The sequence below is a fragment of the Chaetodon trifascialis genome, chromosome 17, assembly GCF_039877785.1.
Source record: "Chaetodon trifascialis isolate fChaTrf1 chromosome 17, fChaTrf1.hap1, whole genome shotgun sequence".
In the NCBI taxonomy this organism is placed as follows: Eukaryota; Metazoa; Chordata; class Actinopteri; order Chaetodontiformes; family Chaetodontidae; genus Chaetodon; species Chaetodon trifascialis.
Genome location: NC_092072.1, coordinates 19,177,744 through 19,205,613, shown reverse-complemented (window position 1 = coordinate 19,205,613; position 27,870 = coordinate 19,177,744). Strand labels below are relative to the sequence as shown.

Genomic DNA, 27,870 nt, shown 5'->3' with positions numbered 1-27,870 from the left:
GTGATTTTGTATACTGAACTGAATGGGAGTGACTAAGCCCAAGACATGTGGAGAAGTTGAAGCTGTCTTTATTCCAAAAACATCTAAATGCTGTCGCAGTGTCCAACAAATGGAGGGGGGGACAACAAAAACTGAATTTAGGATAGAGCTGTCCCTTAATGAAGGCAGTAAAAGCACAATGCACCCTTGAGTATCGTTAGGGGAAGCCATTTGAAGAAGCCCAGTTTTGCTCCCTGTAAAGGATTGCTTGGCTAAAGACAAAAAAATGCTAATTTCACCAGCTCTTGTACGAATGTGACCCTGCTGAAACTCCAGGGGAGGATTTCTTGTCTAAAGGTACCCCAGAGATGTGATATTTTCCCCAAGCGATTTATTAAATGGGGCTGGCTGTAGAACGGTGAAGCGCTGTGATTGGGGGGGAGGCCTGCTATCATTTTCCCCTGGGAAGTGTGTGCAGAAAGCGATGTGACAAATTAACATCAAAAAGTGCCTCTTGTTTCTGGAAGCGAGGAGGGAAACTTCCTTATAGCTGATTTATGTCATCTCACCACTCCCACAGACGGCAGCCACCCTGACCATTTAGACAGCTCTCATATTAAATGGAGCCATTTCATTAAATGTAAAACCAAATTACCTCATTGTATTTGCCCTAAATATGACCCACCATAACATGCAATGATCTCTTCGGATGGGCAGGTATAAGATTTCTCCGTCAGCAGGGATTTTATGAGTGGATAGGTAAAGGAAACATGAAGCGGCGGTAGTGTGATGATTTTAAATCCACACACTCTTTTCTTCTAAGTTGACAGACATAAAGACATCAGTTTGGAGGGTTTGTATTTAATTAACACATGAACTAAATACACATGCTCCACAAAATGCTTCCCACATGAGAGAAAGCATCTGAATATATCTGTCTCATAAATGTGCTGTGAACATTTCCACAGGATATGTGTATATTTCAGCTCCTGTGCAGACATCTGCAAGACCTATTTTCACTGCGAAAAGCTCCGTAAGAAAGGGAAACATTTCTGTCTTTCATACAAAAAAGTAAAAAGTCAGGTGCAACTGAGATAATCTTCACAAATTCAAGGGTGGCACGGAAGCCAAACACTCACTGACCAACACACAAACCCTGGTTTCTGTTGTGTGATCCAAAAAGCGGCTGATCCCCGTCAACACTGCCTGACTCCAGCCGGTGCACACACTGAAACTGCTGCTGCTGCTCTGCTAGCATGCTGCTTTTACTGTTTCTCTAAAAAAACTGGCTGTGTACATGGGTGGGAAGCCAGTGGGGCATCACTGAATTATATATTATTGGAGGTATTGATGCTTTATTGCAGTGATTCAAACAGGGCCTCACATAAAAATCTTAAGTGCTTGCGAGATGAGTAACAGTGTCATGACTGCGGCTGTGTCCCACTTTTTTTCCCTCGTGTTTCCTTATTTCCCCCCCTTCCCTGTGTCTCCTGGGCTCCTGTCTGTCTCTGTGTCTGGTGTGTGTTTGTGGCAATCCCTCTTTCACTCTCCCAACTCCTGGATCCCTGCTGATGTGGCACACCTGCTGAACCCGCCCACCTGCTGTCCATCAGCTCATCAGCCTGGCAGTAATTCAACCCCGTCTCTGTTCCCACTCATTGCCACATCATTGTTTGAACCACTGTGGTAACCATGCTTCCAGGTCATCCTAGTTTACATTCGAGTGAATTAATCTCTTGTGCTTTTGCGCACTAATCTGCATTTCTCTGCGTCTCAGGATCACCACCGATCTGCCAGCTTTCCTGCCCGTCGGCCTGCTTGCCTGCAGCTTCCCAGCCTCTACACTACCCTTACTAGCCACGCCTTCCCCTTAGTCCCTCTGCCCATGCCAGTTCCACGTCTCTCCACCTCCATTCCTCTGTTTTCTTTAATAAATCTTCCTTAACTTACCTCATACTTGTGTTTGTGTCCTGCACGTGGGTCCACCTTTCAGTACAACAAACAACTGCCTTTTGCAAAAGAATGTGTATCTGAAGAATAACTTTAATATGTAATTTGAACCTGTAGAAATATACTGAGAGTGTACATGCTGTCAGGTTGTGAGAGGCTCAAAGCCCCGGAGATAAGTCTAATAAGACTAATCAACAGACTGACCTGAAGTAGCAAAGAGAGAGAGAAAAATAAAATGGATGGGAGAATGTTTGAAGAGGCCAGTCTGAAACAGGGGATGAAAGTGCATGAACATCCACTGCACTGTGAGAAAAGAGGCACACAGACAGACAGTCCAGGAGGTCAGGAGGTCCATCTCTGTTCCTTTATTCTGAGGGCAAAGGAGCGCTGACAGTTTCATCACCTCATCCAACACTGATGTAACACCAAAGCTGAGTCGTGTTCACCCAACTGCTGGGGGATTGCCCCAAAGCCTGAGATAAAACCAAACAATCAGAAATGACTGGCCACAGACACGCTAAAACCACATCTGGAGTTCTGCTGGTACCACTTTCTCATAGGACAGCCTTTATATTTAGTTAGTAAGTTGTAACTAATGGTTTTAATAATAGGTAATAAAAATTTACTGAGGCTATATATTTATTTATAAGCCTCTAATAAGAACTTTTAATTAAGTCATTAATGAAGTTTTAGGTTATTAACAAAATCCTTTATGTCTGCATTTGCAAATGTTACTAAGCTGATAATATCTCATTCTACAAGTGCCAAAAGGATGAGGCCGGTGCCGATGGAGGCAGATTATCTGTCCTATTTAGGACATCTAGCTAATACAGTACAGGATCATACAGTTTAGTTTTTTCCTGCTGCACACTGGATGTGCCACAGTATACAACGTGATTCAGTGGCAACAATCCCATGCAGCCCAAAAACCTCTTCTTCTCTTCTTCACTCCTACCGTCCATCTCTTTACTCTGCTCGACATATTTCACGCATTCCCTTGATGGTACATACACTCTTTTGCAACACACTGATAGTAGAAACGGATAGTATTGCCACTCAACCTTGCTGACAATTTGTCCCATTGACCACTTGCGGTACTGCAACGAGAAATATACTCAGCAGCTCAAAAGGCATTTTCCCCATAGACCACCATTATAAAACAGACGCTATCTGATTACGGAATACCTCCAACAGCTGGCAGGGAGGGTTATTACTCTTTGTATGATCAATTTTTGATCCATACATGTTCCATCCATTCATCCAGATCTTCATCTTCCCAATATCCATGGTATTACAGAAATGGTAGCAGCAAGCTGATTTCTTGTAGAAATGGTACATCCCTTGTGAGGTGCACATTGGGATAGCTGGTGGCAAGAGATGTACAGGGAGTAAAGAGTGCAAGTTCAAATGAATAAACGTTAACCCAGAAGGGGTCAGAAATTATGGCATGGTTTCATGATGTGTTGCACCACTGATTGTAAATGATAGATTTTTGTCCAGAAGATAAGCTGTCAAGGGTCTTCTCATGGATAACAGCCTGGCGACCCAGATGTATTCTTTGAAATGGGTTATAACTGATATATAAAGTGTTAGTAAATTACTTATTATCCATTAATAATGCCATTATTTATGTTTTCTAGGGCTTTAATTAAGGAAGATAAATAAGAAAGAGGTACTGGTGCATATTATGTTACATGCCATGCAAGATGCTGGCCTTACCATCAGGAGCAATGGGGTTCAGTATCTGTGTGACTGCGCACTGTGCACATAAGTGGAATTAGACTTTTCCTCTAAAATAACGGGGCAGCGACATTCTAAATGCCAAACACGCTCAACTTAACAGGAGGCAAATGTCACTTAGAAGGTCAGTGTTCCATGAGTGGACATAGGTGTCAAGGTAAACACTACAGGTGACGGGCTTTTAACTCCGCTCATGATGTCTTTGCAATATCCTCTTACCCTTTGAGTCTATCCGTATTGAGTTTGCAATGTGATAGCATCATTTCTGTTATTTCATTGAGAGAACTCTGTCTGCTTATATTGCTTATATCTCCCCATATGCACTTGAAGCGTAAACAGTTGTTTTAATCTCCCGGCTCTGCTAGCGTGTTTGATTTACAGAGAATATTTACACTGAGGGCTCTCCCTCGCTGCTGCTGCTGCTGCTGCTGCTGCTGCAGCTGGAATGAGAAGCCAACAATACAGTAGAGGAGGGACTGATATCATCAGAATACATCAGTTTATTAACTGGGCTGACCAGCGGAAAAGCCAACAAAGCTGCAGCAGCCTCGGCCTCACACTGGGTTTATTGGGGAAATATAGCATGGTGCTGTTCTGACCTGAAGAAAAAAAAAAAAAAAAAAAAAAAGGGAATTTGTTTGCAGTGCGTACACACACACACACACACACACACACACACACACACACACACACACACACACACAAGACCAGACACATCTTTATGGGCCTGGAGGACTGCACAGTCCCTTAAAAGATTCTGGCCTCAACAGCCCTTTTTTCTGCACTGATGAATAACTAAGAATTAGATAAGAAATTCATTGTCTGCATCGGCCTGTGTCAGGTGTAATTGATCCAGTGAGGCTGAAAGAGCTCGCTCAGCTGGCCCGTTACCGTTTCTGGCTCAATCATATTAAGGCTGCCTTTGACCCATTGAAAACAAGCACTTTTCGTCTGGTTTTGTTCTTGTTTATATCTGTGTACGTATCGATGGGGGAGGGGCTCATGAACAGATGGACTTTAATCTCAAATTTCACACAGCTGAGAAACAACTTCAAAGTGGAACGGCCTGAAGGATGGAAGCAGGGGGAAAAAAGCTGAAAGAATAAAGAACAGCAGCATTTACATGAGGAGAGAGATGTATCCAAGGCGGCAGCTGAGGGGAACATACAATATTTAAAAGGTGGGAGACTGAGACAGCCTTTGCAACACAAACTTATTTGATCTGCAACTATTATTTCAAGGGCGTATCAAGGTAAATAATATCCCTGCAGTGGCAGGGTTTGAAGTTATGAAAACATGCCAACTGCCAAAACTCATCATGAGCCTCCCCGTTGGAATTAAGAAACCAGATTTAGTTCAGACTTTACGCAGTGTCAAGCCTCAACAGTTGGGACAGTGCAGCTGCCTTTACGATTTGTTTCCCAACATGACACACTGCACTGAACATGCACTGACTTTGAAGTGCTGTATCAAAGGGACAAGAGCTTCGCATTGTAGTCAGCACTGCATAATCACAAAGCATTTGGCAAAAGAAGATTTACCATGCTTTCTTATCAACAAGAGGCAAACTTTATTACCAGTGAGGGTATCTACAGACTCAACATGAGTTTAACACCATATGAAAATCATACAGAAACATGATGCACATTATATATAGCATATGGCTAAGTACAAATACTGACTTTGCTTACACACATATTAATAGTTTTGTTTTTCAGTCTTGATATCTGCTTCTACCTAAAGAAAGATTTCCTGTCATTGTTAATATTACATTGTTAGTATTCATGTGCACCTGCTTTCACCTTGTGTCCCCTTTTGTTTTTTTCTCTGTCTTTTGTCTTGACTAATTATTTTCTAATATTAATTTACTCTATTTTTCTTGTTTTCAAAGCCGCTCTGATGTGTTTTTCATATGTGTTCTTTTGCCCTATTAAAGCCGAGTATGCTAATCACAAAAATAAGAGAAGAACAGTAATTTGAATTCCCAGATAAAGGAAGTCTGATGGACCCACTGTTGTTGAAAAGATCTGCAGTGGTCAGCATAATGGTGGTACATTCTCTGAATTATTGCTATTGTTCAGCCCTATTCACTCAAAGCCCTAAAATGATCGATCAGTCTCAATCTGAGTTTCCACTTAGCAGGCGACACACACTGACCCGTGGTCACATTAGCACTCACTTCTAAAGGAGACAGAGGGACACTTCAAAATTGATCAGGGCGTTTTAATCTCAGTAAGATTAAGAGCCCTCCAGTTAATTATAGAACAAGAGGCAGGAGGCGGCCACGTTAGATCCAGAACATGATTAAGAGGGGTACAAGTGGGCAAGCACATTTTAAATATATCTATATATCTCTCTCTCTCTATCCATAGACCGAGAGAGAGAGAGATAAATATATAGAGATATAGATATATATCAATAGATATAATGTTGGCGCCCACAATTGGCAGTTAAAAAAAGACACGCTGGCAGACAGTTATGCACACCACTGCTAACCCATATGCCCAAGGACAGTGAGGAAAAATGGGCTGAAAGCAACACACACTGCACCAGTTTTCACTGTCTGATTTTCCAGTACATTAAATTTAAGATATTAAATATTTTGAATGGTACTATAATCACATATTATTACAAAGTTATGCACATAGTGGTGTTTAAGCTCCTGAAAAGTTGGTTTCAAATCTTAATTATTTCTATTATGTTCATGACCAAATAAGATTTAAAAAGTAAAACTGAGTTAAAGTTAAGGTTCAAAATCCCTTGCTGTTTTGGGAAATACACTTCTTGGCTTTATTGCCAAAAATTACGTGGGAATATTGATGCCATTCTAATGCCTGTATGGTAAATATGGAGCTGGGCAGCAGCTGGTTAGTTTAGCTTAGCATAACAGTGGGAAAACAGCTATTTCCCCTTGTTTCCAGTCTTTATGCTAAGCTAAACAAACTAGCTGCTGGCTCCAGGTACATATTTACTGTACAGGCATAAGAGTATTACTAGTCTTCCCATTGAACTCTCAAGAAGGTACAAATAAAGTATATTTCTAAAAATGTCCTCTCAGAGTTTCTGCCTTCTCCACTAGTCTGCTTCACCCTGAGTGGGCGTGGTCTGATCACATTTGATTGACAGTGTTGGCAACATGGGTAAACTGTCATCACATTTACATTCAAATAATGCTGACTGCTCCACACAAATACATGACAACATTGTTTTTCCAACTGATCTCTTCCCTCTTAAAATCAGTGAGAAGGGACAAACAGACAAATACAGAAATCTCTCATTTGAAAGAACCAATACGGTTCAAGCGTTGGTGAAACATAGTGTGTTCGTGTAGGGCCTCATCATTCAGCGTAAGAAGCTGATTGAGAAAATAGGTTTTCATGGCCTTTAAGCTACTTCTAATTTTGCTCTCTGAAGCCTTCTTCACCCCCAGTGCTCCCCGCACCAATCGATCTGTATTCTACTGTTGAAATGGACTTGTCTCCCAGTGACAGATCACTACATCCTCCTTTGTATGCATTCTTAATCAAATAAGCTGCTCTTACTTTATTAACTTGGACAAGCTTACTTCAGATAAGCCTGTCGTTTTAAGCCACCTCAGAGGGGGAATCAGCCCCCCGAGGTGATGAGAGTTGACTCCGGGAGCTCGAGATGCAAGCTTTGGGTCGCTGTGTTATTGTGTGAGGCTTGGCCCGCGGCTCCAGAGAGAATCACTTCCTCTAATGGAAAACTATTGTCTGCCACTGAGGACATACAACTGTGTGGAATACGGAACAGCCTATCTGGACTTATGCACAAGACAGAATGAAGCTCTCTATCCGATAGAAAGCTATTTTGGAATTGTAATATCCACTCAAGTCGATTCTGATTAAGCAATACATCTGGAATAGACTGTACTCTTGTGTGGGGCTGGGAGGCGTTTCCTAGCATGCATGGTAATGCATACAGAAAACCAAAAGCACATGAAAGAGGAAAAAATAGCTACCTTTTCTAGTGTACTGCCTCATATTTAAACTCTGGCAATGGGACTAAACATCAAAAGCTGTCATAACAATGCAACAGTAAGGCACTTAGTGAATTATTTATTCATCGGAGTGGATTGGATATAGGTTAATGAGCACAACATTATGAGATTAGAAGTGTCTTTGTTCGAATGTGATGTCATCCCTTAGCATGCTGCATTATTTATTTGCTCATCCTCTCTGGTAGGCGACAGTTAATGCCTTATATAAGGGGCAGACAACAGCCTGAATGAGGAAAGACACAGGGCAGGTTCACAGTCAGTTCAGAGCACTCCTGTGTGTATGTAAAACGTATACAGAGCCAATGAAGCTCTGAGGGAAATATATTCCGACAGATCATCCCAGAGGATGAGGAACTCTTGCCTCATGGATTTCCGCTCTCCCTCCCTTTCAATGACGATGTGTGATACATGTATTATCTTTCTTCCCCCTTTTGTTTCTGCATCTCAACCGGTCACTCCGTGTCCGCTGCAGGACACCCCTCAGTCCACGCTGTGAAAATGTTAAAGTCCACCATTCGGCCAAGGGCAGACTCTTTGTAAAGTTGGACGGCCTTTTCCGGAATTGGTTTGACATTGTGTCAGCTTCAGTGTTTGGAGGGAAGCTCGTTTGTGGTTTGTCAAGTCTATTAAGAGAGGAAAGAAGAGAGAGAAACAATGAGCTTCAAAAAAAAAAAAGAAAGAAAGAAAAGAAAAGCAAGGAAGGACGTTTTTGGGATGTCCTTTTATCACAAACTGCTATCTGCACTTCAAAGCTTTTTTTTTTTTTGGCATTCAAGCATTACTTTTTTCTACTTAATACAAGCACAGGGAGTCATTCTCAAACTGCAGCAACAGGGACCTCGTTGTGGTTCAGATGACACAGAGTGTTCTTATACATTAATTGTATAGGTACAGAGTGAGGTGGAGAGTCCAGCAGGACAGGAATCCCCTTGAGGGGATTGTGGAAGGGTATAACAGGAGAGCTGAGGGTCGAGCCTTCAAACTAGAGGCAATTCTCAAGGATTTCACCAGCTCCAGAAAAATATTTTCAACATTAAACATCCATCAAGAGAACATCAAGTTGCCTCAAAGTCACATTAATATTTGATAAGTCATGATAAGGCTGTGTCCCCTGCAGAATATTTCATTTTGTACTTCCTAAGGGTTTTCAAATCGACACCAAAACAGGTCAGACTCAAGATTTTCTCTGAGGGTCAACCCTTCATCTGGGAGGATTTCTGTTGTTGGACTGTCCCTAACCCTAAACCTAACCCTCTTCAAGAATCCACAAGGGTCACCTGATCCAGCCCTCAGCTCAGATATATTTGAAACCATGATTTCAGGACATTATCATGCTTACATCATAGACAGCAGAGACACTGAAAGCATCCTTTAATAGTGAGAGAAGTGTGAAACTAAGCCATTGATTATTTCCCCAAAGTTCACCAGGTCCAACCTCGAAGCATTGTTCACCCTTATTTGTCCCCATACATTAAATATATTTCAATGTTTACATGCAAAACCTCATCATAAACATCCAACACATAAGAAAACAACATACCTTTAGCACCAGTGAAACACTTAGATGGATGGGCTGGAAGAACCGGGACGTCGACCTAGAAAGGAATTAAAAGACAACACTATGACCATGCAGGTTCATATCAAACATATTCTGCAATAAATACTGTGACAACAAATACCAAGACACATCATATTTTATGTTTCAATTATTGTTACAGAGGATATCTTTTATCAAAGTCTTAGGATAAAGTTATTTCACTACACAGTTCGTTGAAAGATTACTGCTATTTATCATACTTTTTTACAGAGTTTTTGTTACAGATATCTAATTATTCCCAGCTTTGTGGCTAGATTACGCACTTAACAGAGACATGAAAACATATTACATTTAAGTTTAGAGAGGTTTTATGTTCAACTACGTTAGGGGAGATGTTAAACTGGGTCAGGTTGTTTACCTTGTGGGACGGAGGTCTTTTTAAACAGCTACTGCCGTCCTCTCTCTGCGGAGGTCAGCTGGGGGTCATTTAGAGTCTCTTTAATGGACGGGGCAAAGGCAGGCTCTTTAAATGACTGGGAGAGGGTCACATGACCGGAGGAGAACAGAAAGAGCAAAACAAGAAGAGAGAGCAATCCCCCACCCACCCCGTACTGAACCGAACATGGTCTAGAGGTCAAGGCGGCTTTGATGCAGCGCTACGAGCCGTTTCTGTCAGGGCAAACACTCAGAGTTAATGTGTGTTTACTGATGATGCTTGACGTGATCAGTGTTCGCTTCACATCGAATTATATGAACAAACAGAGAGAGAGAGAGTTTCAAGTGCGGCGATGCCGTTATCGCTAAATCCTTCAAATCTCAGTCGGAGAGATTTCCTACAAAATGCATCACATGGCATTCAAATACAAATAAGAAACCATTCTCATCAGATTACTGAGGTCATTTACAAGGTCACAAACAGCCGTTTGCTGCGTGCGCTGTTTCGAAGTATTTTTGGTAACGTCATTGTTACCACTTTGGATTTTATGCAGGAACATATGCTGTTTTGTTTTGTTAGTCACTTTGTGTTTTTAATTTACGACAGGCTTCCATCTCGTGGATTGTCCAGACTTCTCTCACTTTTCATATTGGTTTGTTAGTTTAAATTATAAGGCTTTTTTAAGAGTCCATAATTATTCTCTCCAACACAAGTGTTTTCTTTCAAAATGTTTATTCAGCATCAACAAAGAATAAAATATTAAAGGGCTTACATAAGCTCAAAATCAATATAGTTGAACAAATCTCTAGATGGAAATGATTACCAATTCACCAGCATGTGATTTAGTATCTTAAAATGGATTGTTATGCCTACAAAGTCAGGAAAGTATCTTGTATTAAATCAAAGAATGACATCAAAATTACTTATTTAGAGCATCTAAAAAAAAAAAAAATCACAAAAATTAAAAAGCTCCTGGACTGTTTTGTAGCTTGGTTTGGTCGTTGTACAGAAAGTATGCGCGTCTATTTATAGAAGTGGATGTTTTGGGGCGAGAATCATGAACACAACTACTTAGGCTTTTTCAGAATAAAACAGCTGACAATATCCACAGTTGCACACCATGCTTTTATAAGCCCTTTAACACTAAAGAACTATTATTTTACAAAAAGAGGAAACAGCAAAACAATGTGTATACAGTATGACTTCTCTTTTTCAGTTTGTAAATGTTTCATTTACAAGAGACACAATTTCACCAATTACCCCTCGGAAAAAATATCTACAGTACTGCACTTTCCTAGAACTAAGCTACTACATTTTAAAGTGATCAACCACGCAGTTCAAGGTTTGAAGAATAGAGGGTGATAAATTAAGTTGCACTGGCAGCTGTGTAGAAACATTGTATCGACAGCTTATAGTGAGTCACTAATCATTACCAAGTAAAATAGCTAGATAGATACAATGTCATTCTTCACAATCACATAGCTGAGAGAGAAACTTAATGTACTATGGAGTCTTTCTTAATCTCAACGTCCAGTTGATTTCTCCTTGAGGAAAGGATAGATTACCTCAATTGCTTTACACATTTTACCCAGTGGGAGTATGTTTTTATAGTTAGGGGGATGCCACTTTTGAAAACCAGTTCTTACTCATTCAGTGTCTCACTATCACTGTTTCATTCGTATTATTTTGCGGTTTAGTTTTCAATTCTAAAAAGGTGGGAGCGTCCATAAAAAATCCATTACTTGGGTTGAAACAGCCGTGAGGATTCAGGTGTGGGTTGTATAAACAGTTCAATATCTGGAGTATGGCTGATCTCTGTACACTCCCTTGGTTGTTCGTGCTGATGGTGCCTTGCCGCGATTGTTTGCCCACTCTTCCAGACCTGAAGAAGAAAAGGAAAAGAAATAGATGGGGAGTGATTACAGACGCGTAATACGACTCATTCATCCACACCAACCTGTAGAAGTCTTTAAACTCTGTGCAAATACTGTAAATATGTTCCCATCAATGCAAATAATGCAGCGCTCTAAACGAATGCTGTTCATCTCATAACAACAGCACTGTTTCAAGCCGTGCATACAAACTGCGACTCACACCAAGAAGCTTGACTTTCACCTGGAAGGATGCATCTCAGATAATTGAATGAGAGGATCAAATAGCTACTTGAAAAGGACCCGTTTAGTGGCTCCCAGCAAAAGGTCACAATTACCATTAGCCCAAATCAGCCCCTGTTCACCCCCTGGTACTGTCAATGTGAAAGTGCCAGTATCGATGGCACCCTTTGTCTGATCTTCAGCCAGCGCTGAGACTTCCCTAGAGCTGAGGCTCACAAAGGGTTGTTCTTTTCTGTGTACAGGCTCTCTGTTGGCAGCACATAGCCAATACCCCTTAATTAAACCTGTCACCCTTTCACTGACACTCACTTTGAAGAAATAGACCAAGGTAACCTTGTGTTTCGAGACTAAGGATGCACATCAGCGCTGTTTATCTGTTATCCTTTGAACTGTCGCCCTTTTTCTGTGTGACCCACGCAGCAGCACTTTTTATTTCATGTGGAAGCACGCAGCACACTAATGAGTTGAAGGTGCTCGGCTCTTCCACTTGTGTGGTCAGAAAAGTTGGGAGAGTTTTTTTATTTGCTTTGACTTCCAAAAAACATGTTCAGTGTCTAAAGAATGAAATGAGGGCAGGCACGACTGGCTTTCAATATGTTATATGCTCCAGATGCAGAGGAAATAACATATAACATAGAAATGTCTTCTTTGCATTGCCAAATGAGTGCTCGTACTTGAAGCCAAATAATTCCACAGCAAAATCAGTCACTCTCAAAAAAATGTTACAAATCTCTCTAATACATATTATCCATTGCCGCATTCAAAAAGTAAATAATTATGCCACACTCTAGTAGCCCGTCACAAACTCAAAAATGTTAAAAAACATTTCCATGTAATACATAATAAATTGAAGTAATGCTGGATTCTATTTGGAGCTTGTAGCTGAGCTCAGCAGACACAAGTGCACAAACTAATCCATCACAATGCAAATCAACACTGTGTCATCAGAACAGATTCTGTTTTGAGTGATTAAACTGTAAATAACTGCTTAGACTTTATCTTGCATTATTTCACAGTTTACACACACACATGGTGAGATGGATCCACCCTCTGCTGTACGCAGCATGGTCTACTGTACTGTTGTGTACATCAGCTCTATTATCATTCATCCACTCTGCAGCGAATGAGTGTGACCTTGGCCCAGTTTTTACTGTATCTTGTCAAAAGTCAGGGACACAGTACTGTTGAACAGTACCTCAGTGACGTTAACTTTGTCTGATTTAGTGGCAGCGGAGCTACTCTGAGCTCTTTTCAGACTCAACAAACAGCCTGCGAACCAGAGACCAGTCATTGAAAGTGGCCTTGTGTATAAAGCTGTTCTGTTTAGCTGATTGCAGAACCACACAAACACACTCACAAACACTTATTTCATCTATTTCATATTGTATTTGTTATGTTGTGAATTCTTCATGTTCAGAGATTCATGTTCAGAGACCATTATTTTGAAACCTTATTGTGAAATAAGGTTCACTCATCCACTCAGTTAGGTTCCTGAGGTCGCTTAGATTCATAGGCTGTATAAAACATGGACATAGTCTTTGTGACATCACCTGTAGGTTTCTGGAGTGACAGTGGCTCCGGCTGTCACCATCTTAGTAGTGCTGGACTCCATCAAACTCCCAGCTTACCCACAAAATGGGCAAAGAGGTGGAGTGTGGGTGGAGCTGAGACAGGCCTAATGAAGGCTAGTTGCTGAAACCTAGCAGCTAGCTGTCAAGCAGCCATGTCCATAATTATGCATAACCTTAAGCCTTAATATAATTCAAACAAGTGAGTTGTATAAGTTGCGCATTCTAATATGGGGGTCTATGGGGAGTGACTTGCTATTGGAGCCAGCTGCAAAGATCATGATGAATCAAAATAAATATGTTACTGTCACATACGTTTTGTCTTTGTGTCCAATGACATGCAGGGCTAATCTCTGATCTATGAATGAACTTTTGCTGTAGGTAAGACATGAGTACCTCCATCCGTAACTAGCTGCTTAGTGTGCTGTGTTCTTTTTCATGTGCTGTTTCAACAGTTTTAGTGGACTAAAAGCAAAGTAGATCTTAAAGTGATTCTGCAGCCCCAGCTTGTTAAAGCCTTCCTGTTTTTGCCGCTTTCTGTTCTCCTCTGAACTAAGGAAATCTGTCAGTGCTTGAAGACAGCACTTATGATTTACAGTCAAGAACCTAAACTCAAAAATCACCAAAGTCAAGGTTTTGTTAATAATGCTTTCTTTTTTTAAATAAAACATTGAAAAATCATTGAAAAAAATAGTTTTGGTGTGTAAACCATACAATACTTTATATAATAACATTTTTTAAGGTTATTTCCCACAGTTTTATTGACACTATAACTCACTATAACACAAAAAAAGACAACTTGTGTGTTAATTGTTCTTGGTTCTTGGTGGCATTGTCCTCTCCCACTGAGTGAAATGAACTGAGGGAGTAAAAGCTCTGAATTGTGAATAAATCACTTTAAACATGTTTGATATGAATGTGCCCAAGATATCACACAATTACCCAGAAGCTATGGCAACTCAGATGAAGCCAGCAGTGCAGAGTCAGGAAATAGAAATTGATATTCTGACAACTGACATAAGATATGTTGGAGGAAGAGCGGTCGGCAACTCACCATACGAATCATATGATTCCCCACTGTGTCCGTATTCATAGTAGTCATCTGAGCTGTGAACAGACAGAGCAGTGAGATGAATATCAGAATGCAGAAATAAATAGGACATTTCTGAAATTGAAATTGCAGTTATCAGCAAATAAAGTGACTTATTTTCAGTATTATTGTAGAACATGCAATTACATCTAATTCATGCAGTGGCAATTAGGAGAAGTACAATGGACGTTTTTTTTTTTTTTTCCAGGTATACTCTGCTGAACATTAAAGTCAAAAACAGACAAGAGGAGCTTTTAATTGCTCAGAGGTTCGGGTTCGGGTACATTTCAGGTTCTGTGAGGGAATTTCTTCTGTCATATTTCTGCACAAAGTTCCAGTTCCATACGACTGCATATGGAGATCTATGAGAGGTGGCAACTGTAATGAAAAATAAAAAGATGGGGAGGCAAGTTGCATAGCGGTTCATTTCTTGCTTCTTTCTTTCTTTCTTTATTTGCAGTCACCGGTGAGATGCTGACAGAACAATCCTGCGTCAGTATCTTTCAGTAACAGCGCTATCATTCAAGAGAGGCAATTCATCATAAGGCTGCCACTGAGCCGACACCAGCCATCACAGCTGGGTCCTCTCCGCCTGCCTGTCAGTCAGTCTGTCAGTGACAGCGGCACCTCTCTGCTCTCCGGATTAGAGAGCTGAAGGCACCATCCAAAACCCCAACACACCACATCAACACCGCCTGACTGCTGAGGGCAAAGAGGTGACAGTAATGACACACCACAGTGGTAGTAACGAAGTACATTTTACTCCAGTTACTGCAATGGAGTAGCTTTTTGCGGTGTGATCTGAAAAAGCCAAACTGAGGTCTGAGAGGTTGAAACACCCCACTCCTTTATCAGATTACACCACCGTTTGCAGCACTCCAGGATATCATATTTCTACACATTCTTCCTGCTATGTCTGCTCTTCCCTGAGCAGTACCTACTCCGTAAAGTTCTGAATAATAGTCACATTATTTTTTGTTAATTTTTGCTCTTTGTATATTCCAATATATTCACTACTTGTTAGCATAGCTGCTGTCCAGTCACAACAACCTTGTTTCTCATATCTCTTGCATGTAGAGGTAGGATTTGGTTTTATGTCCCCAGTTTCTGAGGGGACCATGACATTACTCCCATTTTTCCAATTTCCTGTTATTTTATTTCTACCACCCATATTCTGCAAAGACCTGCCCCTAGTCTGCCTCTGAATTGCTCTGACCTTGACATTTTTTCTAAATATAAACAATAAAAACTTGATTGTTCTATGCTGTGATCACCACAAACAAAATTGTTCTCATCTCTGTTTTAGTGACAGAAATCTTAAAAACACAAATATCAAAACCTGGGCAGCACAACTTGCATTGCTGAATAATGAAATACTGAAAAAGAAAAAAAAAAAAATGCTGTCATGTTTTGGGTGAATTGATCCTTATTTTGGCAGCCACCCCACAACTGATAACGCTCCTCAACAGCTACAACATGATGGTGATTGGCTGTTATATTGTTTTCTGCAACAGTTTCTTGGTATAGTTGAACAAGACAACATGACCAATTGAGGATGGTGGGAGGATTCATTTTAAGAGCACTATGGCGGCTCAATGAGACATGAGACAGCTCCCTACAGAGGCTTGTGCCTTAAGTCAGGCTTAGCATAAATTTTACACAGTTCATAATTCAACTACAAACAATGCCAAGCCAGCAGAAGCAAACAAGGCTTTCCCCCTGCACTAATGTAGTCTCCTTCCAAGAAGCAAGGCCAGCTGCTGTTGCTGAGCATGAGGTTTCCAGTCAGCCCTCGCGGCAAAGGTGCCACCATGCATCTGCCACAGATGTCAAGTCACTGCAATATCCTTGACACCACTCATTGGCCGACGGAGCAGGGGGGAGAGGAGTGGGAGACAGAGAGACACATAACAACTGAGTGCATGTTTTGGCTCGTCATGCTGTGTACCCTGAGACAAGACCTGACAGGATACTAAATAATTAGATTTCATCATTATGCTAAAATGTGTATTCCAGAGAGGTCGCCTTCAAAATAAACATCGATTTTTATGAATGTCACAAAATCAATTTGCCACAATTCACAGGTGCTGGCAGACATATGGGGAAGTATGTGACATATTGGTAATCTTGGGCTTTCCTGTACAGCTCTGTCATATACAGCAATAAAAAAACATCACACAAACCAGGATGCTGCACAGCAATGTTAACACTTGCTTACATGCTGTAGGCTGTCAGCATTTTCCCCTTCATTTATTCTCATCGTGTTTATCTCGCAAAAAACCCCGTAAAAAATAAGTTATTTTTTTTTCACTTAACTCTTGATGTTTCTCTGTTGCTAAAGGCAGAGAGGACCAGTAACAGTTGTCTGCTGTGCAGAAAGCTTCTCTTTGCACAGAGGAAAAGAATGCAACAAAAGCTGTTAGGCGCCTCTAATTTCTGAGGTGACATTTTATCAATATTGCAACACAACTTCTCTCCGTAGTTACTTTCTCTTCTCAATTACAGAGACCAGTGAGTATTGAGATGCATCCTGAAGGTCAAAGATTCCGGTAAAATTCATTTGTGTCTTCAAAAGTTCCACAGCATCTGCTGCCCGGCACTGAACATCAATCAGCACTCTGTAATGTATATATCTGCAAATGAAGCATTCTAACTGAAAATGACCTTTGTTATTAAAGCTATGCAGTACAGATTTTTAGGGTAAAGTATAATACTAATGCACTTAACACAGGTCCAATATATGTCATTACAATTTAACCCATTTTGCTACAAGTCATCCTGTTACAAACTAGTTAGACAACAAATATGGTAATAAAGTGATCAATTTAGCTGAATTTAGCAAAATTTTAGCATTAAACATAAGATGAATTTAACAGGAATATTTGTTCAATTTGTAATCACTCAAAATTAAAATAAATAAATAAATAAATAAAACCTTTGGGAAACATTAACCAAGGACCTCCCCACTGCCTCGTGCTTTCTACATTCATCATCATTGATCCCAGATCAGAGCTCTGCCTCGTCAGAAGTGCACAGCTGGCAGCATGAACGCAAGCATAAGATGAGGTGCCTGGGGTGCTTAGATCTCACTTGAGATATTGCCCTGTCATAGGTGTGAAAGCGCTTTGACTTTCTAAATAGGTCAGTTTTTGATTTGACATTCATTAGCAGAAGGTGTCCGCTGGTTTGTGTCTCCCCAAACTTCACTGGCCAAGAAAAAAACCCCCTCCACATCTGTCTAAAGCACAGAGGCAAACACAAAACCTATTTCATAAGTGTATCTCTTTCATCAGGCATCTGATTCCAGGCCTACTTTTCCACAGGTAAAGACCCTGCCTCTCTAGAGCATCTGTCATCTCTGTAAATGCTTCGTCTTAAGCACTGATGTTGCCATTCCTGGGCACCCCGAAACAGATGGTGGTGTTAAATCTGAATGATGTAGTACACGTCCCTGGTGGACTTTGTTTTCTTCCATCGCCATTACTCTTCCAGTCCTCTGTGATAAATTTGAAGAAGTCTAGTAGGACATTATGAGGGGCTGCAGAGGTAATACAGTGCCAGCCTAACGTGGAGAGAGGTTGCTTTTCTTCTATGGCCCATTTTTTGCATATTCCACACTTGAAACTAATCATGGATGTGAATTCCTCAAAATCCTTCCTTGATGTTTCTTGTGTAAAAATGTTTTTCATTCATTTTTGGCATTTCTGACGAAAATGCCCCACATGAATTCTGATTACGCCAGCTCAATGGTGATTTTCACAGTGAACAATAGAATGAAAATGGCTGAAAAAAAGCAGCACTACTTTCTTTTACCATTTAGTATGAAATGAAGCTCACGTAATTTCAAACGGAAACCCTCCTTGTGGATACACTGGTGATTGCTCAGTGTGGTGGCTGATTGCAAAGCTATCTCCAATGCTGACCCCCTGCTGAAGAGCCACAAAGAGGGACGAAATGGCCTACGGCAAAGATTTGACTTTACAAATGAGTCTTCTTTCAGGTTTTGAACAGACCATTTATGTTACTTTCCTACTTTTCTTTTTTTAGAAAGTACATGAAATCCTCCTTCATAGAAAATACCGCCTCTTCAAGTCAAGTCAGTCTACAATACTCTTTAAAACCCATCATTTGGAAACATGTTTGACTTGTTACATAGTGAATCTCTGAAAGACTTTGTCTCGCTGAAGGGACATTACAATATGCGTCTTTTTGTCTTGAGGCAGAGAAACCAGTGTAAATCCAGCCCTTCTTCCCCTCAGATGGTTTAATTCTCGACACAGCAGCTGTCATTCATCTTGACAAGCCGTCTACCTTGAAAGCAGGATCTAGGTACCCAGCATCTGAGAAGCACTGGAGGCATTTCAGAAGCAGACAGCTAACACAGCCAATCTGTACTAAGATTCAAAAAAACACAATGCTTACATTCCCATTGTACTAAATGGGTGTTGTCTGCCTTAGGGCCCTGACAGAACAAGCAGACCTCAAAGAAGTAGCACTGACAAAGGAAGATACATTGAATCACCTGCACAACACAACACAAAGACCGACTACTGCCATGCACACGTTTTGTGCTTGCCTGAAACAACAGTACAAGCCATTACTCTGTATCTGTAATTTAAAAAATTAATGCCAACAGTTCCAGACACGAGCTGGGAATTCATGACCCTTGAAAACAACTGCTCTGGCTACCATTTTTGAGCATGCTGACGGCATAAATAAAAGGATGACAATGCCAGTCAACCTCTTTGGTCCAGACTCTCAAGAAGTAATAGACGCATTGCGAGGAAATTTGGTGCAGACATTCATTGTTTTCTGAGGCGGAATCCTACTGACTATTATACCTGCTTAACATCAGCATTGTGAGCATGTTAGCATGCTGACATTAGCATTCAGCTGAAAGCTCTGCTGTGCCTCACAGAGCTGCTAGCATGCTTGTGGACTCTTAGTCTTGTTAAAATAATATACGGTTATTTTAATGCAAGATCCAGTACAGCTATAGTCCCCTTGATGACCACAATACAGCTCACCATTTGCAACACCACATAGATACGAAACAGCATGGTTAGATCATAAACTTCCTGTTCCTATGTCCGCATTTACAGCCCCATACTTTGCTGGGGGATCCAATGACTCATTTCTATGACCACCATATTTTACAGCAATAAGCTGGACACTGGTATCATTTTTGTGACTAAACAGGCTTCTACAAGCACTTGTTTATTGCAGTTTGGCATCAGCTAGTGTTACCCACCTTAAATCCTCCCTACGTGTTGTATATTGAGTGTTCTTGTGTAAATGTGCATGCAGAAAGATTCTACATCGACAAAACTGTCGAAGAAGTTGCTAAGGTTTGATATCTTTCTGTTCAGTGTTTGATACAGAGGTACCATCCCACTGAAATATTCATACATTAAGCGCTGCAGATAGTGTATATTATGGTCTTTTTTAGTATTTGGTAGTGTGCAAATGACTAACTAGCCCCTAAGTGGTTCATTGAATGCTTACACTGGATGTTTGTGTGTGTGTTGGTTTTAGTAGTTTTGGGGCTTTCTTTCAAGCAAATTCTTAGAGAAATTCTTATTCTTTATGCTCATTTTGTGTGATCACCTCATACTGACCTCATATCACTATCTTTGTGAAAGTTTGTGCTACTACAGTATCTCATGTTGACAGAGGCTGCGTCCAGGGGAGTGAATACCACAGAGAAACAGAGCATTTCTGTTCCTCTCCTCAAGGCCATCTCATCTGTTTGCTCCTGTATGACAAACAATGAATTGTCTTCACTATGAGAGTGGCAAGAATGCAAGCCTCCGCCCTTTTGGCATTATAAAAGTCTCGTATGAACTCTGTATTATTGAACATTTACACTGTAGCCTGTCTGTAGTGACTTGTTCCCTTACGGCAAGAATAAACAATCTACTCTCAGAAATTTCAGATGTTGTTCCTGAGTCTTCTTTGAAACTTTTCCTAACACAAATGATTCTAACCCGCTACACCATTACACTTGGAAATCCAGCCAGTCTCCTTCTCTGTTCTCCTCTGTGCCATATCTTGTACTAAGATTTACAGTTGTTCCTCAGGGACACGGCTGCCCTTTAAAACACTGTATCCTTGTGCCCTCGGGCCTCCAGGATCCAGCCTACGATGTAGCGTACCAAAGCAAGATGCAAGGGAAGGCACGAGGTGTCCGCAGCCAGCAGTCTCTGAGGTGTCAAGTATGAAATAATGCTTTGATCACACCCGAGCCGCGAGAGATGACCTCGCCATGCCCTCTCCAAGTGTCCAGCCTGGGCTGTGCCACAGCTGTCATCCGACTCATTTCCCTACAGAGACGTCACCTTTTCTCTGCTAATAAAATTAAAGATGCTCTCCGCACAAGCAGCCCTCTCCAGCCTCCTTGACCTCAGCAGTGGATTGGTGCCTAAGCACTGCAGCTTCCGATAACTCTCCTAAGATGAAGCCTTCTGTTGCCTCTCCAAAAAAGATGATGGCTTAGTGTTCTGTGTTGTATAAACACAGAAAGAGGAGGCTGTGATCTAGGAGCTGGCGGACTGACTGCCATGGCTGTCATGCTGAGGTAGCTTTCCACGAGGTTCCCCCAGGCGTCAGCTCTCCTCTGAAACATGCAAATGTCTAAAGGGCATCTAAAAACAGCGTTTTAGCTTAAGTCTCATGTCTTAAGGTTGTGAGCACCTTATTTGCCTTTCAAATATAATTATGTCTAATTCACTCCATTCTGTTCTGTGTGACAGAATGTGTACAGTATAGTTACACTGGTTGTCGTGTCTCATTTGTGGTTCATATAACCAGTGTGCAGTGCAGCATTTTGTACCAGTTCAACCCAGCAGAGAACATCAAGATTTCACGATCACTGGCACTGCCCAGCAATGAGAGCAACTGAGTATATGTACTCAAGTTCTGCAATACAGTAAAATGTTAAAGCCAGTATGTCCACATTTCTTATAATTATTTAGCATTTTTCAAATTATCTGTTTTTCATTCAGAAATTAGGTAATTTTGTGTTGCACGTGTTTTTGTTTTTTTTTTGTTAAAAAAAATATTGTAATTTTTATTTCACTACATTTATCTGCTGGCTTTAGGATAACAGGACGATATAAATGATCTCTTTTAAGTCCTTTATTTTCCATGGTGAAGTACATTTTGCAAACAAAATTCCTTTTTTAAATTTAAATCAGTTTTATGAGAAACTAAATGCATTCCATGCGTTTGTCAGGCTTTAAAGATACACAATGTATTTTGGTGAGACACACTGGCTGTTAACATAGTTTTGTTTTCCACAAATAAGAGAAAAAAAAACTCAACAAAGCACCTTTAATCACTAATGTCACTGGCTGAAACTTACACGTGCTGGCTTGTACGGTGTACATGTGAAGGAGGGCTGGAACTAAAAAAATATTTTCATCATTGATTCATTTTTCAAATGTTTTTAAGTCCATAAATTTAGTGAATAAAATTTAAGAAAATAATGAAACATTCCAAGACCGCAAAGTGATTTTCAGGCTAATGGTCCAAAACCCAAAAGTATCCATTAGAATGATTATAAGAAAACAGAGAAAAGTGGCAAATCGTCACTTTTGAGATGTTGGAAGTATTGAATGTTTCACGTTTATTTCATTGATGACTTAAACAATCAACTATCAAAATCAATCATATTTTTCTGATGGCTGACCAATTAATTCAGCACAAATATAGAGTCCTCTCTCTGGTGATTCTGAGTCTTTTGAGGAAAGTCAGTTCTGATTGTTAAAGTTAAAATAGTAACAAACATATATTATGGTGGATAAGAAAACACAGTCCATTAATCTTTTGACTGACAATCCACAGACTGCTAACCACCTATAGCTAAATGCATTTCATGCTAAATGCATTTACGAAATGCATTTCACATTTCAAGATAATTAAGGTATCAGTAATCACTGATGCAGCATCACAATCTTTTTGAGAGCGGACACTTTTTTTAAAAGCATTTCTTTCCCTACATGTTCACAAATGGCAGGACTGTTTCAAGCATAAGCCATTGGGGTAATACCATGACAGAGAGACTGTAAATTGTTCTGCTTGTTATCCTCCGGCAACTGAAATCCTGCCACGCAGTCAGAGCTCAGATTGGTGACTGGGAGCTCCTTAGGCTTCGAGAAACATTGTTAGGAGACTTCTCGTCCACGTGCGCACACACAAACTGGCACACCGGCACACACACATGCACACACTCTCCTCAAGGCCCTGCTGCAGCTGGGACCTGCTATGACTTTCCTCAGGCTCAGGGTGAAAATAATGTACCTTTGTCCATCACAAAGCTAAATAGGATTGGGACTGTGAGGGGAAAGCTATAGAAGGACAGTATTATGTTGCAGTATTAACTGCAGCTGCTGAAATGCAATAATTAAAGGTAATAAATGGATTACTGTGGACCCATAAAGCAATATTTGCTATGAAACGGTGGCTTTATGATAGCATTAGAATGGCTTATATTAATAATTACGTCGGCCAGAGTAAACAAAGGATGGAAAAAAAGAACATGCCGCACAATATATCTTACTTTTGTGGACAAATGGTCAAAATTCAATCAATCCAATAATGGGCATATCACAGAAATATTTCATAGAGGTTATATTGGATACATGCGCATTGTCAGCCTGCAGTAACAGTCACTTTTGAGCCTAATCCAGGACACAGGACGCACAAATAAGAGAAGAAGTAAGTGAATCAGCTGTCTCTGGAGGCACAGGCTTCGATGTCTGAGCCCTATTAGTTGCTTTGTCTCCCGCCAGATAACAGACATGAAAATCTCTTTGAGTCGACCCAGCCTCCAGCCTTTACATGATGGACTCCATTTTTCTTCCGTGCCGCCACGAACCCCCCCCGCTCCTACCTTCACCAAAACACCCCCACCATTATTCACAAGGCTGCTTTTAAAACAAATAGCTGCAGATTCCCGAGGCGGACCTGCATTCCCCCCAGCAAACATCTCTGCACCTAACCAGCAACACTTCAAGATACATCCCCTCTGTGTGTTAGAGAGGGAGAGGTGTGTGTGTGTGTGTGTGTGTGTGTGTGTGTGTGTGTGTGTGTGTGTGTGTGTGTGTGTGAGATCTGGTCCAAAAAAGAAAGATAGCACAAAAGATGGATGAAGCCTGGGTGACATACATCCTGACACCTCCACAAAGGAAAACATCGACCACCCTGCTCAGAAAAGCCAACGGACAGAATAATGTTCTTTTTTCTTCTGTGTCTGTTTTCCTTCTTCTAGCAGCTGCCAATACAATCCAATTTTTGACACACTAAATGTGGCAACAGTCATTCTTTCTTTGAAGTGGCACAGGCAGGCATACATAAATGTAGCACATTGTGTGCTGATAAAATACAGTGGGACACCAACAAACCAAAGCGAAAGCCTTTGACCTTGTGTGGCTTGGAGAGTGTGATAGCTCCCTGGATATAAGAAAATCAATATTCTGCATTTAGCTGTGCAGGACCCTCTGTTAAATGGAGCAACGTACCACTACGATTGCTTATTTTGCATTGAGATGAGAAATGTGCTGAGCACAAATGCACCTTTGGTGAGATATTTTAAATGGTAATTAAAACGAGAGATAATACATTTAAGGTAAAAATCTGCAATTAATTCCTTTGGGGAAAATGTGAGACTGGTTTGTTGTTATACCTCAGAGTAGCACCTCAACTAGTGATCCTGCTATACATCTAATCTTTTAAACCTGACTGAATGTTGTTTACATGGTGGTGGTAGAATTCAAAGTTAAATTTCACTTTTCTGAGGTAATTTTAGAGGGCAACTCCAAGGTCAAGGAAAATATTTTACACTTCACAAAATACTCAATTAACAGGAAGTATTCTTGCGAGTTTCAAACGGGGCGGTAAATGAGTATAAGTAAGTCCTAACAGTTCATGCACCATAATCCAGCTGTTCAGAACCCAAAATACCTTAAAATCTCATTTTCACCTCATATTCTCTTACATTTAGTCAAGCCCAAATGGCCAGACTGCAGCAACCCCTCTGCCTTCAGACGCTGCTCATAAACTTTAGACTTGGAGAGACATAAATACAACTCATCTCATATTCAGGCACTTTTTAATTCAGTGCACCCACTCAAGCTGTTACTGCTGGAGAGCTGTCATTGTCATGTTTTTCCCTGGTGTGAACTCTGAACAGTATTGTGACATGATAACCCATTTTGAATTTCTGACTTATTTACTCCCTTCATAAAGGTTCTAATTCATTTTTGCTGAAATAGTTTTATAGAGATTTTGATTCAACTACATGTTCATTTTGGAGGATGTAGTTTGTGTACCTGTATTTCTACCACATAGAGAGGCATGTTAACTTTCAGCTACTGAGTGGTTGGGGAATGGTAGAAATTGGGAAAACATTGTGTTTTTTGTGATTTACAAAAGCCAACATTAAAGCAGCAATATTTTTTGTTTGATTTTGGCCTTTTTTTTTTTTGCATCCCCTCCAGCCACTTAAAGAAAGCTATGAGCAAAACAATGAAGCTGCCGGCTGTAAAGCCAAGACATTGAGCGGAAAGATGCTAATAGTATAGCTGAGGGAAACTGGGAGTCAGGTGATGATTTTCTGAGGGTTGACTATAAGTGACTTCCAAGATACACAATCATACATTATTAAAATAATTTCAAGGAACTCTGAGCTGTTAAATGTCCATTAGTTAGGTTCTTTTGTAAAAAAAAATAGCAGAACTTACTTTTGTCCTTGATTACTGTAGTTGTTGTCATACGATTCATATCCTTGGTCATCATAAGCTGTTCCATAGCCGTCGTCATATTCCTGAAGTAACAGAGACAAAATGCAACCAGTTAGATGAGGTGCAGATAAGGAAATCTTCCAGCAAACATTTTGACATTGAAGAGATGTTGATATGATTGCAAAGAGGCTGAGAAAACACGTGGATTAATAGCTGCTGTTTGCTTCAATGTTTGGTTAAACTGTGACCCACAAATCTGTCTGAAATTGGTTTACAACAATTTCTGCATCTTTTACCAAACCATTGTATTGTGAAATGTTTTTACTATTCATCAAAAGCTTACATGGTGTTTTTTAATGATATATTACAATGCACAGAGCCCTTCAACTTAGCCCAGATGTAGGTCAAATTGTTTGATCTACTCCTATTGATATAGCAGCCCATATGTAGCACCATTAGAGTTGCAACTGCAGCCCTGCCCTTGTCTCTGTGTCAACTGACTGACGGTGGGATGCAAAGACTCTTGCTGTGGCAGCGTTTCATCACTACCTCAAAGGATGAGCCTTGAACATCTGTTTGTGCTCCAGCAATCTGCCCTGTCCCCCCCTCTGCACTCCACCCAGGCCCCCGCCAAGAGGAACATCAAAGAGAACCAGTGCCGCACCCGTCCTAATTTGGGATAAATGGGACTTATGTTCCACAAAAGGCGTCGACCCCTAGCGACACATCTCTCATCCCCCACACACTTCATGGCTAATTCCATCTGCCCCTGATTTGCATGCTTGAAATGAATGTCTGTAAGATTTAGCACCAGAAGAAAATGCTCATCACATCCATATTATTATTAAGGCCCTAATTCCTGATTAGAAACATGCATTTGCCAAATGACAGTATTTGAACTGACTCTTTTATCTTTAATCCTCCAGAAACGAAGTGCATGTAAAAGAACGACATATGACTCTCAACAAAGAAACCCAGATGTAGTAATACTTGTTTCTGGGTAAAATACCTGGCAGGTGCATTTCAGGAATCATTTTCATATGCTCAAACCTCTCCTTGGTCATCCCACTGGGTGGCTTTCAAGACTTGTTTGCGATTCCTTTGTTGTTTTTGTGTGAGTGGGAGGTGTGTTGGTTTTTGTAGAGGTCTTTGTCAGTTCCCTTCTATTTATCTAGAGGTAGCTTGATGGGAATTTAAGTCCCTCTTGGCATTTGTAATTCTGCAGTTACAAGAGCTTTTGCAAAGTCAACAATTCCCCTTGCTAATGCAAGGACTTTGTTGAGTCAGAAACTGTACTTTTGACAATATCAAACCTCTTAAATGCATTTAAAAGCAATCGGCACAGCAGTGCAGCTGAAAGCAGTTTTCAACAGGCAGATGGAATTGTAGACTTTGATTAGCAATTTCCTATCATAACCTTTTTCTGCCTAAAAAAGAAAATAATTGACACTGTATTTTTCAAATAGTTTTTGCCAAAGATATTCATCACAAGACTGACAACAGTAGAAACAATGTCAACATAAGTGAAAAAGACTGGATATGATTTCTAGAGGGAACAGGCTCAAGACGGCATTAAAAAAAACAACTGGAGGAGGAAAGTTTACACCAATGTTGAACCTTGCGAATATTTGTTGTTCTGCTTGTAGTCAAGGACTAAATAAATATGGCATGATACTGGACAATTGACCATTGTAATGCTCCATTTTTGTGGCTTTAGACAGGTCCAAATTTGGTAGCGGTTCCTGATTGGACCTAAATATCAACAAGCTCCTTCTATTTGTTTGCAATACAAATGTAAACACTAATGATCATTTCTCAAAATATATCAAGATATCAGTTAGCAGAAATTAACTTTCTAATTTGATGTGAGAAACACTGAGACATCTGTTTTTTGGGCTGAGTATTTAATGGTTAAAGACTCTGAGCAGCAGTGTCATGAAATGCTGCCAGTAACATACTGAAAAGGTGGAGATAATTAAAAATAATGAGCTCCGTGGGTTGGACCAGTCATATTCACCACTGATATCATGAAGTTTAATACAAAGTTATTTCAGATCAGAGGTACAAGTTTCAGTTCACCAATGAGACCTAGCAGAGACCTTAAAAACAAGGAAATATCTCTCCTACACCTTCAAAATGTTCACTTTTATTTGTTTCAAAATTGCCTTAATGAATGTCATTTTTCCTGCATAAGAAATACCAATTAAAGGTGATGTTTTTTTAAGACATACATTGCTTTTTTCCTATGGTATGAAGGCAGCAGGGGATATATTATATAATACAACAGGTATGAATTTAAAATATAGCTTTCCATACCATCAATAACCTGCAGGTTTGGTACTCCTCTGTATATATTCCAGCTGCATTTTTCACCCAGTGATGCAAAGTATCTATATCTATCTGTATCTACTTCGCCCTCTAAGAGCTGTCACCATTGGGTTTTTTTCTGCACATATGCACCATCGTGAAGATGTTCTTTCCCACACTGTACAATTGCCTCTCTCAGGTCCATATGTACAATAAAGAACACCTAACCTCTCTCAAATTTTCTACAGTTTATGAACTGTCTGCTTGTGTCCACTCTGTCGAACCAGCAACATCCTGCCAGCAGATCTTCACCTCTGCTGTGAGGCTTGCCTAGTTGCAGAGCACACTGGGCTAACTTGGTTGCCTGCATAGGAGCCTCCAGCAGT

The 27,870-nt window shown here is 40.5% G+C and overlaps 1 protein-coding gene across 2 annotated transcripts in view; it reads right to left on the bottom strand.

Moving 5' to 3' along the window:
• Positions 1 to 5,208: 5,208 nt before the first annotated feature.
• khdrbs3 (KH domain containing, RNA binding, signal transduction associated 3) overlaps positions 5,209 to 27,870 on the bottom strand; it is a 111,677-nt gene continuing 89,015 nt past the window's right edge. The window contains exons 7-11 of one of the 2 annotated variants that reach the window (XR_011603240.1): positions 25,178 to 25,260; positions 14,400 to 14,452; positions 11,406 to 11,545; positions 9,231 to 9,285; positions 5,209 to 8,313 (exon numbers count right to left, since the gene is read on the bottom strand). Coding sequence is in view for 1 of the 2 variants with exons in the window: in XM_070985296.1 (XP_070841397.1) it covers positions 11,454 to 11,545; positions 14,400 to 14,452; positions 25,178 to 25,260 (228 nt within the window). In the remaining variant the exon portion in view is untranslated. Of the gene's footprint in view, positions 8,314 to 9,230; positions 9,286 to 10,868; positions 11,546 to 14,399; positions 14,453 to 25,177; positions 25,261 to 27,870 lie in introns of those variants that run through there. The other variant, XM_070985296.1, reaches the window with a different exon arrangement.